The sequence below is a fragment of the Chlamydotis macqueenii genome, chromosome 15 (genome assembly GCF_036417535.1).
Source record: "Chlamydotis macqueenii isolate bChlMac1 chromosome 15, bChlMac1.mat, whole genome shotgun sequence".
In the NCBI taxonomy this organism is placed as follows: Eukaryota; Metazoa; Chordata; class Aves; order Otidiformes; family Otididae; genus Chlamydotis; species Chlamydotis macqueenii.
Window position 1 is genome coordinate 13,752,702 of NC_141570.1, and position 15,905 is coordinate 13,768,606.

Consider the following 15,905-nt stretch of genomic DNA (forward strand, 5'->3'; position numbering starts at 1 on the left):
GTAGGAAATATTTCACAGGTTTTTTTTTTTAAGCTATAGTAAAATAATAGTAAGGGCTAAATGATGGGTTCAGTTACATTCACAGAGGTGCAAACAGAGCGGTTGCTTTGGTTCAGTATAACTGAAAATATTTGGTCACGGAGTGATTTATACTCACAAGATCAGTTTTAGAGTAATACAGATACAGAAAAATTTGGTTACTGTGACACAAGATCATTATAACTGAAATAAGACTAAACAGTTTCCTTCTCTAAATATGTGTATGGCACCACTTCGTTGGAGATAAATTGACATTTCTGTGCAGAACTAACACAAACCTGTTCTTTTCACAACTGATGCATCACGCATTCTTTCTACAGAGACAAAATTTTAATTTTCTTACAGTTCTTTTCCTTCATGGATTTTCCACACAGTAATAAAAATGGGGAATTTTTAAATACCGCTTAGGACATCACTTAAGTGCCTTCACGTAAGCAGCTCTACAGTGGAGTTGGTGAGAAGTATGGTCCAGCTGGTAAACTGCTAGGTTGGGATCCTGGGACCCACAACGTCCTTGAGCAACCCTCTGTGCTCAGGTAAGAGGGAAGAAAAAGGCAATTTCCAACAGTGATGCCAGCACTACTGCCTTAGAAAGATCAAGACACCCATTCAATAGTAATGGAAATCACAGACATCTGTTTTAGTGAGACAGGTAAAGAATCAAAAGCATTTCAGTGACAACTGTGCGGATCAAGGCACCTACAACTTAAAAAAAAAACAAACAACAAACATATGGGACCAGTAATTGAACCAAAAATATTTCTACAAGTTTTGGAACTCAATCTCTGCTTTCAGTCATACTGTGTAAATCCAGGGTAACTGTCACAGTAACTGGACATACAACGCTTCAGCACTATTCTTGATGGTAAGTACGACCCAGGAATTTTATCAGGGATTTTCCGATAGAATTTATATCAGATCAAAGTGAGAATAAAGCCATAAAAGAGCAAGGAAGATTTTTACCATAATATATTGTTAATTTCAGCTTTGCGGGAATGCAAGCAGAAAATCTTCTGGTTGAGAATTTCACTTGATGTCAGTAAGCAGAGTCAATGGCATATTAATCTAAAAAACCCTACCAGTTTTGACAGAAAGGTTATAGCGTCTATGTTTAGAAGAGAGGAAAGAAAGTAATCGCATCATATATTTGTTAAGCTAGAATGACTCTGTTGCATGCCTGAATGTTTTTGTTTTGTAAGCCAGCTGTAAGGCTAAGCTGCAATAAGATGATGATCATGGTAATATAATTACCAATACAAGGTTAGCCAAAGTGATTGTGTAGCCAAGAAAAATTAGATGCCTCAGTATGAGTCAACACATTCATTTTCCAAAGAGTCTGGCTGTACGAGGTAGATAAAACAGTGTTTATAAGGTACTGGTAACAAGGTGGCTCCTAATAGCTTTCAAACTACATTATCTTGTTCTGCTGTATCATGATAAAGCAATAAAGGTAAAAAAGAGAATCAGGCTGAAGCCCTGCTGAAAACATCTATTTTGTCCCAATAATAAAAGAGCTGAATAAAAGCTAAATGCTAGCTGCTGTCTGTTCAATGAATTCCATAGCTGGCTGTAAAGCATCAGGGCCACGAGCACCACTCCCCGCAGTGGTTTAGCTGCCTGTGCTCAAGGCCAGTCCGGACACAAGCTCAGGTGTGTAACTTCAGACGAGGCTGCTGTGAAAAAAGCTGTGTGAGGCCTCTGCCAGCCCCAGCCCCCTTTGCCTGGGAGCTGCATTTAAGCTGAGACACTTGCCCTCGGCCCTTGACTGAGCTCCACTGCAGCCATACCTCAGCCTGGCTGCGTACCTCACCCACCTGAACCCTGCCCTTAACTAACTGATTGGCCTTGTGGCTCGATCTCAGACCTGCTTCATAACCCCACACTTCCTGGGTGATCACTGGGCTGCTGGCTGACCCTGCCCACAGTCACTGGACCCAGTCCTGTCCCTGACTTGACCTTCTGGCCTTGATCTTGGGCCTACCTCATTACTTGCCAACTGGCTACCTCACTGCTCTTCTAGTTTGGGTACTGCGGGACTGCACTCCTTGCTGGTGAGGTCTTTACCCCTGCCTGCCTTGCTGGCATCTGTAGCTCCTGGCTTGCCGTCCCTTACAGAGTAACCTGCTTGTGCTGCTCCCTGACATAAAATTCAGATATGAGCCTGGCAAAAGTAAAAACTGTTATCTGGATCCCATCTCGTGGGAATGTAATATGAAAATCATCATTAGCTCTAAGTTACTGTATCATAATACGCAAGATGAATGATATGACAGATAAAACCCATTTTGGTTTACACCCTCCATTTAACTGTTTTACACGCTGTACAGCATTCCCTCTCCGTCTGCCTTGTCAATAACACTTACTCTGCTCAAATACTCAAACTGCGGATGCTTCTCTAAACCAGTAATTCAACCTGACCGTACAGCATGTATCACATCACCACTCTGCTGGCTTTCAGCAGAACTGTAGGTGCTTGAATTAGATCCAAAGGTTAAAATGTGGTTAAAGGCCCATTCTCAGAACAGATCAACTCATGCCAGTCTTAAGTTTCCCTGAAAGTGGGTGGTGGAGGGAAGAGGGGAAAACAAAAAATATTCATATCAGGTTCTTCTCTGCATTTTTAAAAATAAAAAGTGGGCCAGACTGCAAAAGTATTCAGACACCTAAAGACATAGACTTAGCAGGCAGAATTCTTAGAATGAACCCACTGATTTTCAAGGGAACTTGGTACTTGCATGTCTTGAAAATACCACTGGATATCAGCCCCTTCTTCAGATGCTGAGAGAATTCAGGAGACCTAACTTTCAGAGGTATCTGCACTGTTTTGAAAGTGTTCTTCCCAAACCTGATTCTCATTTATATTAGTGCTTCCCAGAGTGAAGCGGAATACAGAGTTTGACTGAACAAGGTTAAGAAAAAAAGACAGCAGCATTGAATCTGAATTTCACCGCTTTTTAATGTTAGACAAGAACTCTAATGTAACCCTAATGCAGCTTTTAAAATCTCCTTTGCATTTCTTTCCCAGCACCTCAGTTACAGTAACTGCAGAGTCTCCAAACTTTTCCTCTGATTATTATTCAATTCAATTATTTATGTACATTATAAACGGTCAGAGGAATTCTGGAAACTATGACAGGTGTTCCAGATCTGAACATCTATCACTGCCAAAACAAAGGACTTAAAAAACAAATTTGGAAGTGTGCTACTCTGTCAAACACTGTGGCTTGTTCTTTGAATATACATGTTTATATATAGATATTAGATATTTTCACTGAGACATAGCTGCCAAATTACATCTTCTTTAGTTTCAAATGTCAAAACATTCAGGTTTTTCTGCCTTCCTATGTGCAGCAAAGGAAAAAAAGAAAGGAAAGAAAAACCTGTTCTAGTTCAAAGAAAAAAACGCTGCTTTCACAGTGTATTTCAAGTAATCTTATAAATGACTGTTGTATTTGATAGATGATGCTGATACATTTTTCAGCCCTAATTTTAATAATGAATATTTCTGAAAAAGAACTAAGAGCAAAACTGCCCACGGAACACAGTTATTACGGGTTGTGCTGATCTTGTTTCTTCCAACAGTGCCTTGTAAGCTCAGGCAGGTTTCCCTCAAGCAGGCTGTCAATTTGCTCAGGTACCAGTTAGCTGTTCCTACAAGCATCAGAAGCAGAGTAAATCCCGGGCCGGTTAGCTCATGCCAGTGTCCATGCTGCCAGGACTAGCTGCCAGCAATACCATCAAAGCTATTACGGGCACATTTACACCGTGATTCGGTCACAGCAAGACTACAGTGTAGAAATACCCTGAGCCGTACTTGAGAGAAACTACATTACCAAGCCGTTATCTTCATTTTATTGGCTTCAGTGCAGCAAATATGGGAAATTACCAAGATACAGAACAATCCAGCAATCACTTGGTGCATTGTCAGGAATGAGTTAGCAAGGCTCAAGTGTATTTCTACTGAGCAAGTAAGTGCCTGCATCTTAATAAGGGGTAACCGGAATTTGGTGGTACCTCCCAGGAGACTGAGAAAGGAATAGGTCTGAAGACAAGAATCACAACCTTTGCAACCTTCAGAACAGAGCTCTGTGCAGTGCACCATCCTTGCCAGAGCAGGCTGACAGAGAGAAATTCAGCTGTTTGTTAGCCTTTACTTCTCATCAGTGATTAATCCAGTGTTAAAAAAAAAAAAGAAAAAAAAGAAAAAAAAAAAAGAGCTTTCAATCTGCAGAAATAAGTAGTCAATTGCTTATAAAACAAATCTGAATGGTCCATCCTCCACGTTAGGGCTTTCAACTTTTGTACTGACAGAAAAGCTTTGTTATTGCTATTAGTGCAAAGAAATCATTATGGTGGGCTCATGGACAAATTCTGGAGTTTCTCATCTCCTCTGACCTTCCCAGTTGACCTTGTGTTCAGTGAAATCAGTGCAAGGATGAATGAGGACTACATATACAAATCTGCTCAGGAGGAAAACTAGCCCCGTCCCCTGAGCCATATTTTAGGCTCTGAGAAAAATCAGGATAATTTCACACTCCCTTAATCAGGACATCAGCCAAAAGCAAAAACTATTACTGAAACCACAATCCTCCAAACCTACCCACAAAACTGAAATATAAAGCTGCTAGGGGAACACAACCAGACAGGACTCAGCATAGGCTTTGCTTTACAAGTATGTATGTCAGTTAAAACAGTTCACTTTTTCTAAACAGTTATACGAAATCATGTGTTAAAGTCTGGCTCCTGTGAAGTAGATGACACTGAGCCCACTGAATCCAGCAAGCCAGGCCTCCTGCCACACCCCAACACATCAAGCCTGCCAGGCAGCTGTACAGGGAGCACTCCCCAACACAGGAAAGGTGAGAAAAATATTATTAGCATCAGACGAGCTGTAGGACTGCTCCTCTCATCAGGTAATGGTGCTCCATAACAAACAAGTTTTAAATAATGCAGTGAAAATGACTTTTTGGTTCTAGGATCACACTTGCAGTTGGCCAGGAAGCCATTCTGAAAGGGACAGTCCTACACTGAGCTACTAACCATGTGGAACAAAACAGGGGTTTTCTCTGCCATGGGCTGCTTTCCAGTAACTGACTGCTGAGGCTGCAATCTCTCCAGTTGCTCCTGGAATCTGCGTCTCCTGTGTCTCTCTTTCATTTGTTCTTCCTTTTGGGATAGCTCTCTCTTACTTCCTTCTGTCCTGAAAAATATACAGATTCTGCTTCGCTTAAGCTTTTCACTTGGGAGAAAAAGCACCCTTGTTCATCTGTTTGCATTTCTTTTTTCTTATACCACACACTTGAGGGTGAATCATGACACGAAAGGCTAAAATAGATTTAGAAAGCGCTTATGGTGTTTGTGAGGGAACACAAGAACTTGTCATTGGATGAAATCACCTCTACCTCAAAAAAAAAAACCAAAACAAAACAGAAAAGAAGCAGACCTCAAACCTCTGAAAAGTGGCAACAGTTTATTTGGAGACCGGAACTCCATCAATCAGAGGCATGTTTGTGATGTTTCGCTCCTCATCTCCACACCAAAATTCTCAGTCTAAGTCAGTTTCCTTTCCTATCTGCTATAATAGTGACAAGTTTCCCCTGAATCAAAGCCTTCCATCTTTCTATAGTGTGACATCTGCAGAAAAATTTCGTCTGCCATTTCCATGGCAAATATTAAGTTCAATTTCTTCGGAATTCTTCAAGCCCCAGGTGCCCCAACAATAATTAGAATAGCAAGAAAGAAAACTGAAATTCATTAAAATCACAGCAGATTTTCTAGGCTAAGGGCCTGGAGATCTAGGCCCTAATATGTAGGTATATTGTACTACAGAATATGTAGCCCTGTTTAACAATTCCATCCAGGTAAGAGTGAAACTGGCATTGAACCCTTGTGAATTAAATCAGAATCTTGCCCTGCTGAGACCACGAGGCTTTCTTATTCAGAAGCAGAACTGAGTAACGCTTGCCAGGCATTTCATTTGTGCATGTTCTTTAGCGACATTAAAATGAATCAAAATCCAATTAGCTAAGCTCTGCTCTCCATCGCTCCAGATTTATACTGATACGGCTTCTGCATTTGCATCAGTGCCAGTGAGAGCTCCCCAAGCATCATCTTGCTCCTGCTTTCTGCTGGCTCTGTATTAGATGTTCTAAATGATATTGAGTGTTCAGGCTCCGTTTCTTGTCGAATCATTTATTCTTTCAAACTACTAAAAAACAGAGTAAGAGTAATTGGCTGGCACAATACAAACGTTCTGCTTGTCCTCTGCACTGCTGTAATGTGAATGCACATGCATCAGGCTTCTAAACGCAATCCAGAGCATAAAAGCAGTACGACATTTAAAGCTTGACGTACCTGCTTCACGTTAAACAAGTGTGTAACAACCTATGGGTATGAATCAAGCCCTCAGTTTAGCAAGAGAAAAAGGCTGGCATCTGTGCATATTGAGGAATTTGCAGTTTAGGATTCCTTCTATCACACTCTCTCCCCTTTCCCCACTTCCTCCCTCCCCAATTAAGGAGAATTGAGAACATCCCTGCCCACACAATGTATTCAATATTCTCTTTAAACCAACATCCATTCTACTCTATTTTATTATTTCTAAAAATAAAGGTTTGTCTGAGTCAAGTCCCTACAACACTTTCAAAGCTTGGTTCTGAGTCATTTAAAAAAAAAAAAAAGTTCTCCTGTCACTCAAACATGTCCGGAGAAAGAGTCAGGTTTCCCAGCCACCCAGGTCTACTCTAATTCACTTTTGAGCGGTTTCTGTGCAGCTGTACAGGGGCAGGGTGCTACACGGCCTCAAGGATCAACAACTATTTTCTAGCTCCAGTATCTTTACCATGCAACAGAAAAGAGTGATCTCCTGAGGCCAGACTGAACCACTTTCATTATTGGCCTTTTTTATGTGTGTGAAGACCAAGAATGGAGAAATTTCAGTACACAAACTCCCACTCTAATCACTGTCAGAGCAATTATTTTTGTTTCAGAAAAAATGAACATCCTATCGTTTGAACCAGGATCACAGTAAAGACTCTTACATTCTCCTTTCTGCTTGGTCCTTAATTGTCATTGTCTCGTCTTCTTCAGTGGAGCTGTCACTTGCACTATGAAACAAATTAGACCATATTAGTCAAGGCTGCTCCAACTGGATGTTGGCTTTTCGTCATTTCTAGGATGCAAATTTAGAACCATTACGAAAAAGGGAGAGATACTCTCAGGGAAGATCTCCAGGTATTACGGACAGTTCTCCACACTATTACTGTAGCAAAAAAAAAAAAAATTCAAGCAATTACATTAAAATGTGTTAGCTGTCAACTATTAGCTGTTTATTAACAACAAGGTTTCTTCTGATGGCTGTTTTCTTCAAGCCCTTGCTGCAGCAAACGCGCATCCTGAGAAAGGGAGCAAACCGCTACCTCAGACCCCATTAGCTCTAGGGGAAAGGACATGTTTGCCAGGACATGTTTCTCAATCTGTTGCAGATTGAGAAGAATCTGGCCTCCCATAGCTGACTATATAAGGCCCTCTTACCACACCGGAAACAGAAATCAGCACCTACAGTTGCTTGCCAGGAATGTAGTCAAGGGTGTCCATTTTGTACACAGTGCTGTCAGAACGCTGGCCCAGACGGCTGCAAGCATCGCTTTGCAGTCACTGCCCACTCCTTTATATATGGAAACTTTCTAAATGTTATTTCCCTGGGTGATTTGCATGTCCTTTCTGTGCTGCCTGCAATCCCGCACATTCACTTCTGAGAGAAGTTATTCTCTCCTGAGAATATGTCTGTGCTCAGACAGGGGCTGTGCCTTCCTACTAGGGTCACAGAAGTGTGGAAGAAAACGCTTTTGAAGTTATATTTCACAAGTATGAGATGTAGAGAGAATGTTTCCGTTTCCTACTTTTTGTTCCTTACTTCTCACTAACAATAAAGCCAGGATTCACCTTTGTTTCTGATCAGGACATGTTACTGACTTCCGTGGTTGAGTATCTGTTAAATCTGTCTACATGGTTACAGGCTCTGGCAGGCACTGTAATCTCATCATGCCCATCCTTAGAGAACTTTCTGAAGCTGATAGGAAGGCAATATCCCTAAGCATAGAAAACACCATTTCAGCATGTCCTCCGCCTTATCCAGACAAGAAGTCCTGCCGGGTGTGGATTATGATCAAAATTGGATTGTGAAAGGAGCTTTGTGCTTGGCTGCTGTACAGATTCCAACTCTGCTTCCGCCTACTATCCACCACCTTACAGAGCTGAACTCAAAGATTCCCTTGGGGAATACAGACCACAGGCAGCTTCGCGAGGGATATTTAGTTCTCAAAACTGACAACGGCAAATCGTTCTGTAGAACAAAGGCAGGCAGCTGTGGTTATCAAAGAGCTTACAATTGCCTCCTTTGGCAATTCTGTTTTATCCTTCAGAGCATACAAAGTGCAAATCATCTTCACAGCCCTCCCTGCTCTGGAAAAGTATTCTCATTGCACCTTCCTCTTTCCTGGCTTGTTTCACTATTGTTTCCTCTGTGCTGCCACCATGAGGTTGCTCCCTCTGAACAGTCTGAAAATCCACTTCCTTCACACAGAACCCTCCAAGATGCACTGACACCTCCACTGATACCTACAAAAAAAAAATCATCCTGTATACTTTAGCTAAATTGAGGTTCCAGTAAGAGAAATTGGTACTCTAGATGACAGAAAACATGGCCATGATAATCTGCTTACCCTTGTTTTTATAGAATCACGGAACAGTTTGGGTCAGAAGGGACCTCCCAAGGCCATCCAGTCCAACCCCCCTGCAAGGAGCAGGGACATCTCCAACCAGATCAGGCTGCTCAGAGCCCCGGCCAACCTGGCCTTGGTTTCCTACCTTTCCCATTTGTCCCAAATGTCTGGTAAGGTCTAGACAAAGGTGGTGGTTGATGGAGAAGGCTAAGGTGGCAGTATACTGAGTGTTTATCATCAAATGTACATGAATGACTGAGTCCTAGTTTTTCTCTTCAACATCCTTGTCACATATTCCAACTACGATATCAGCTTTCTGCAGAGGCTACAGAGAAAAGAACCTATAGAACATGAGTTTCCAGGTATCCCTACTGCCAGTCATAATTATCTAGTGTATATGACAGAAAAGGACCTACTTCTTATTCTCCTGCTGTTCTTGAAAGGAGGGGAGCTTGGCTGGTGGCCACCTGCAGTGTGGAGACACTGTCCTGGACTGCCCGGCACACAGCTCTTCTAGCTTTTCCATGAGCTGATTTTCAGACGTACTCCTGAAGGTCTCTACAGAAAAGCAAAAAAAAGAATCACCACTTGTGGTCTTCTGCCACGGGATCACCCAACACACCTTTTCCCCATTTACACATTCTCCCTTTCTCTACAGCCTGTCAGAAGGGGAAGGATAAAGATCCTACTGTCATCTGGCTCTAATTCACTCCAACCCTTCATCCATCTTGTCTGATTCGCTCTTAGGCCATGACAGGCCACAAAGCACGGGTTTCAAGCTACAAAACCAAGATGAAATCTTGAAGGAAACTAATTAATTTAAAATGTTTTACAGAGGCATTAAAAAACCCACTATGGTTTCAACGTTCAAGATGACGCTGCAGCAAGTGACTAAACATAGGAACCTGAGTTTTATTTACCATGACCTGCTGAGGAGAAAGCAACTTCTGCACAAGTGTTATCTTTCTGCTGCTCCAGTTCCTCAAGAATCTTGTCTTGGTCCCATTTCCCAATATTCTGAAAGAAGACAGCCAAAATGTGATAGAAAATTTACTCCCAAAAGACTGCTGCAAAATATAAGGTTTATTGACTTACATTCTTTGTGGGAACTCCATCAGACTTTTCTGCCACATATAAATACACAAATGGCAGGGAAGTTTACCCTACTTCTCGCCAGTACTATGCCACTGTCACTTGCCACCTAGTCACATGTCACACCACGTAGTAGATGAAACAGCACGCCACTCTGGGCAGAGTTGCTTCAGCACGAGCCTCAACAATTGGCATGACTAACCAAAGGGTATTTCCTGTCTGAACCCTGTTTGCCTCGTGTCATTGCCAAGGCTCTGCACATCTAGCGTAGGCAAGTGCAGAATAATTACCAAGAGAGACCAGTGAAGGATTAACTGATGTTCATCCAAACATAACAAAGGTAGAGTACCTTCTCCACTTAAAAAACCTGCAAAGTCTAGAAGATGTTTCCAGCCGCCTTTTCCTCCCCCTCCAACTTCCAACCAGGCCACATTTCCATTCCTCTGGATACAGTCAGCATCAGCTGCAATCTCACAGCCACTTATCCGACACTGAAGACAGGATCATCAATTTCTTTGCTATGAATCGCACACACACTGGCTGAGGGTAAGCTCACACTGCTAACTTAGGTATGAGAACGAGTCTGCGATGACAAAAGTTCACACACAGTTAAAACACTGATTGCTTTCCCCTATGAATATTATTATTTGAAATCAAAGTTTTAATTAAAAATATCCACATCCGTCTGAAATATCAGCACCAGAAGTACTCACGCCTTTTTTTTTAAAAAACAAGGTGACTGTCAATTACTACAATTATGTCACAGCTACAACTGACACGCGTTTTATATGACCACTCAAGAGTTTCAGAAAAGCAGAAGCAGCCTCCAAGCACAGTTTCACCTTGTAAAAACCTGTCACCTGCCACTCCCATTTAGGAGAAGATTCTCACTCTTTCCAGAGCAATAAATCTTCACACATACCTGAACCGTGACTACATCTGCTCTAATTCTATAAGCTGCAGGTGATGAAAGGTAAAAGCCCGATGAGAGTCACAAGGCGAAGTCTTTCACACCAACACAAAGCTAATACTGGTTCAACAATGACATTGAGATGTATTGGTCTGGAAGAGTGAAGAATGACTGACAACTGAGCTTACAACACCAAGAACCATGTCACAGGTCAGTACAGGTGCTGTTTTACCAAACAGCCTGAAGGGAAAGACAACACATGCATTTGCTTTAACCACGATGCAGTTGGTACTAAGTTTATTTTTCAGTAATAGCACTTAAATATAAACCATTATAGCAAAAACATCAAGCTACCATCTAACCTTCTGTATTAAGGCTTTATCCTCCTAATCCTTAACAGGAACAGCACTACTGTAAGGTCCAGAAGAAAAAGAAATGAAGATTGCACAATTCCACTTCTAACACAGAAGGATACTTAAATGTACTTTAAGAAAAAAAATCATTTTCAAATTAACTGATATGATCTCATCTCTAGCGGGAGAAAGTACTAGGGACTATGCTCCTGTATCACACAATTCAGTCAAATACATCCAATAACAGCCGCTAGCCACGCTGGAGACACCCAGAAGAGTGGGGGTACAGTAGCACAGCCTGCATACAACAGTCAACAACCTGCATGCTTGAGTCTGCCAGGGAAAACTCCATCAGTTCTTCCGACAGGTCAGGCATTGAGTTTGGCTGCTCCTGCCGGAAGGTGTAAAGCTCCTCACCACTCTCACAATCAGACTGCAAACAAAAAAAAAAGAGAAATTAAAATGAGAGACTGTAATACCTAAATATCTGTTTTGCAGTGACAAATCTTATGTTGTCACCACTCTGTTCCAAGACAAGAACTTTCTCTGCAGTGGCATCTTCACTAGACAGTCTGATAGCCCAACACTCAGCAACCTAGGCTGTCTTACAGCAACCTACAGTCACGCAAGCTACAACCGTAAAAACCATGTAAAACACTGGATTACCACGGGGGCTGATGACTAACATCCCTCTGAGCAAAGCGATGGCAAAAGTGGGCAAGTTCTCTGACTCGCAAGTGATCCTTTGGGAGGGGAAGCACAGAACTGGCAAGGCAAGGGCCTCACCAGGCAAAGCCCGGTCCCACAGTACCTAAGAGAAGCAAGCGGGACAGACAAGAGGTAGCGACCAGGATGAGTCAAGAACCCGAATTGCAAGGCAATACTGTGGCAATGAGGCAAGTCAGAGATTAAGCCTGAAAAACAATTCACAGGCAAAGTCTGGATCAAGCAGGACTAACTAGGAACTAGTACTCCTCCAACATAGCTCAAAGAGTGAAGGTTCAGAGCTGAGCTTAAATACAGCTACTTGGCAGGTGGGTGGGAGCCCCAGCTGAGCCTGGGCAGGGCTGTGAAAGCTTATTATTGCAACCAGGACCCTGCCATTCATTATCCAGAATGCAAAGCAGTATCTATATTTGGTTGGACAGAGTTTAAATAGCTTTGAAAACCTCTTTTCTGAACGTAAGACTTGCATTTGAGATGAATCCTTATGTGTAGACACCAAAGTGAGATTAAGCACTCCCTCAGCAGTCAGGACACAGATTTCCTGCCTGTCCCTTTGTTTTGCAAGCGTACATTTTCAGTAACTCACGCTGCGGAGAATTCTTTCCGTCTGGTGTAATTCATTTTTCTTAACATGAAGCAAACTGCAACAGAACTTAATAAATTGCATATCAGGGTAATGAAAGTACTTCAGGGCATAAAACACATTTGTCAGTGCCATTTTCAAATGCAGGAGCACAGCACACTGAGGTTACAGATCTCAGGTGCATAAATGTATCCTCACACAAGTGGAAAGCGCTCAGGCAAAGGCGCAGCGCTGAAACTGCAGGCTCAGCAGGCCACTGCTTCACGTTCAGCAAGACAGGGATTACAACTAGATCTCTTGAACGCACATTAAGGGTTGGATGTAAGTGCCAAACAGACAGCCTCAATTCCTTCAGCAGGGATTTCTGTCCACATAGATTAGAAACAAAGAATTTGGAGACTGCTTATTTAATAATAACTAATAAATACTCAACTGAGACATTTCCGGCTCCTTCATTGCTCACAAGACACCTTTTGTATCATTAATGGCCACGCTAGGTTAAAATAAAATACATCATTTAAGTGTTTAAAAATATTTTTTCAAGTTTATACATGTTTGAAAATTCTGAATGTTCTGATTTAGACAAAAGGCCACTAGAGTCTTGAGACACATGAAACTCGGAAAAGTCAACGCCAGAGCTAGCATCTCAGACTAGAGAGGCAGGCACTTTAATTATTTCCACCAGATTGCTGCTGCCCCGTGGACAGGGATCTTCAGCAGCCAACATGCAGGGTATCCCAGACTCTAAGACCCAGCAAGTAAAAAACCTGTAACGGCGAAGAAAACTGCACAGTATCTATCAATCTTTCGCTTTCTATTAAAAGGTTAGCGGCATTATGCTTCTTTGCTGGCAGAATTCAAGCACAAAAAGGCAGCGTGGTTTGCAGAGAATTACAGGCAGGGAAAGAAAGAAAGAAAGAAAGAAAGAAAGAAATATCTGCCAAATGCTTTTTCCAGTGGACCACAAACTCTTCAGGAACATCATTTTCCTGTGATCTTCATACGTAGAAAAGCAGACTAACAGGCCTACTGTCTGGCAAGTTCGTTATTGGAATGAAAAAGATAATACTCTCAAGCGTAAAACCTTATCATTTCATTTTAAAACACCAGCATGCTTCCTTCACACTGTATTTTTGACTGAACAAACTAAGAAGAAATGCGGGCTCATTCTGGAAGATGCCCACTACCCTACTCTTTCCAACCTAGAAATACTTATTGTCTGGAGAAATCAGCCCCATTTTCAGGTTCCAAAGAACACAGCAAGAGGAGATGGCAATTACACTTTGATAATTAAAGATAATCCAGAAGGCTGTGGATTAATCAGTGTTGCAGCAGTCAGAACAGGTAGTCCATCAAGGATGCCATAGTGGCTACTCTGAAATGCCTGGCTAATATGACCTTCTCCTGCTTTTCAGACATTTTTCTAAAAGATAGTGAGGAAAAAAGGAAGTTGCAGTGCTTACTGCGGAGGCGTCAGAGTCCTGAGGTGGGAGCTGATCTTTCACCGCAGCCTGTGTGGCTCCCCACTGAAACGTTCTGTTGCTCTGAACAGGAGCTGCAGGAGACTCAGATGGATGCTCTGTATCCTCGCTTTGCCCTTCCGAGGCCATTCCAACAGCTTCAATCAAATGCAAGACGCGCTGAAGTACACCTCACAAAAGAGAACAAGGGATAACATCAGTACAAAGCAAGAACAAAGCATGTGCATTCAAGGTCAGTGTAATTCTCAGCACTCCCTGGGCTTTCACTGTCAGCAGTGAAGGATAAAATCCGCATTTCTGGAGTAGTTCCTTCCCGCCTGAGTTCAGAGGGCTGAGAGCTTTCTGCCCTCCTTACCTCATACACCCATAATTGGGACCTCAAGAGGGGCAGTTTAGCCCCTCGTTTATAAAGCATTTTTTTCAGGTTTCTTAGCCAGACTTGTAACCATGTTCTCAGAAAAGCATGTTCACACTGCCTGCATGCAGAGGGAAGAAACACAGGGGAGGAAAGGCTGACACCTCTGCTTTCAGCTGATTTTTACTCTGCTTCCCTATTTCTCTCGCGTTCCCCTCCTCACTGCTCAAATGGTACATAAAATGATTTATGTTTGCTTTTTTTTCCACTGTAATTGATTAAAAATAACTGAGAATAGGCACGCTTTTGGATTTTGACTTCTCAAACCATTTATAAAGCAGATTCTGTCCTCATGTGTTCTCCAATGTACATGAGGAGTCTAGACAACCCAGTAGGGACTACTGCTGCAAGTCTTGTCTACCAAGTTAGACAATTCATCCTCACAGAAAACCTTTGCTTTTCATCCTACAATTTATGGTTTCCTTGGGAATCAAACATGATTGGCACAAAAAGTTAAGAGGTTTGTAACTGAGTGTTGTTTAGGACTGAAATAACTGTTCATAAGATAACACTGTCATTATTATTTGCATTGGCACGGAGCAAATGTAAAGTGAAACACATCTCATGCCCTGAGAAGGTTACAACTTGTAAAGTGCCTTTGCAAATACTTCATATGCTATATTCATACAGTGATGGGTTTGTTCATGCGAGACAATCCCCAAATCTGATGTAGGTAAAGTGGAGGGAAATGCCCAAGGCTGGAGTACTACGCTCTGACTGTAAGCAGAGGATGCTCAGAGCAAGAAAAGTCCCATGTGGATAAAAACAAACTACCTACTGTGGCTCCCTCTGCCAACTTTAGGGATGGTCAGTCTTCCAGTCTTAAGGACGCTACATCGGATCTGACTTATCAGTCATCTAACCCAGCATCTCCTCTGGGAGCAAGCAGAACTCTATGTTTAAACCAAAGGGCAGACGCATTAGACAGCTGTAACACAACAAGCACTTCTGGAGAGATCGGGCCAACTCAGAAGTGAAAATCTGAGCTTTTTCCCGTCACTAAAACTGACACTTCCTATCACGTCCATCTTGGGAACTTAACTGCCTGGATGCGATGCAACGAGAGAGAAGAGGCACGTGACGGCGGGAAACAAACCTTCGCTTCAGGGCAGTGTTCGCGGGCACGCAGCTCGCCACAGACCCGGGGAACGAGCTAACCTCCGCCCTCAGCGCTCGTCACCACCACACCGACAGGTTACGGGGCCCGCAGCGCGAAATGGTCGCCCCGAGGGAACCCGCGGAGCCGATGTCCTCACAACCACCAAAATGGCGCCCGGGCGGCGCACGCGGACCAGCACGAGCGTCCCGCCCGGGAGAACCCCTCCTCTCCCGCCTCAGCCCCGGCCTGTGGTCCTGACAGCAGGGTACAAGGAACAGGCGTGAAGAAAAAAAAAAGGGGGGCTATCAGCAACAACGCAGCTCTGAGACCTTTGTACCCACGGCTACACCCAATCCTATTATTTCTTCTAATTTTTATTTTATCCCGTACCTCAGCCAGCGGCTCGGGTCTACCCACCCTGCTAGAACCTCCCGCCCTCCCGCAGTCCTCGAAGTCCATTGGCTACTCTTCGCCCCGCCTCCTC

The 15,905-nt window shown here is 42.9% G+C and overlaps 1 protein-coding gene across 1 annotated transcript in view; it reads right to left on the bottom strand.

Moving 5' to 3' along the window:
* Positions 1-15,552, bottom strand: part of DNAAF8 (dynein axonemal assembly factor 8) — an 81,981-nt gene extending 66,429 nt beyond the window's left edge. Inside the window, 9 exon segments of the mRNA XM_086759340.1 lie at positions 5,080-5,239; positions 7,080-7,145; positions 7,984-8,130; positions 9,179-9,320; positions 9,683-9,779; positions 10,953-11,004; positions 11,405-11,550; positions 13,890-14,077; positions 15,419-15,552. Coding sequence (XP_086615466.1) covers positions 5,080-5,239; positions 7,080-7,145; positions 7,984-8,130; positions 9,179-9,320; positions 9,683-9,779; positions 10,953-11,004; positions 11,405-11,550; positions 13,890-14,036 — 957 coding nt within the window. The 5' untranslated portion in view covers positions 14,037-14,077; positions 15,419-15,552.
* Between the last annotated feature and the right edge of the window lie 353 nt (positions 15,553-15,905).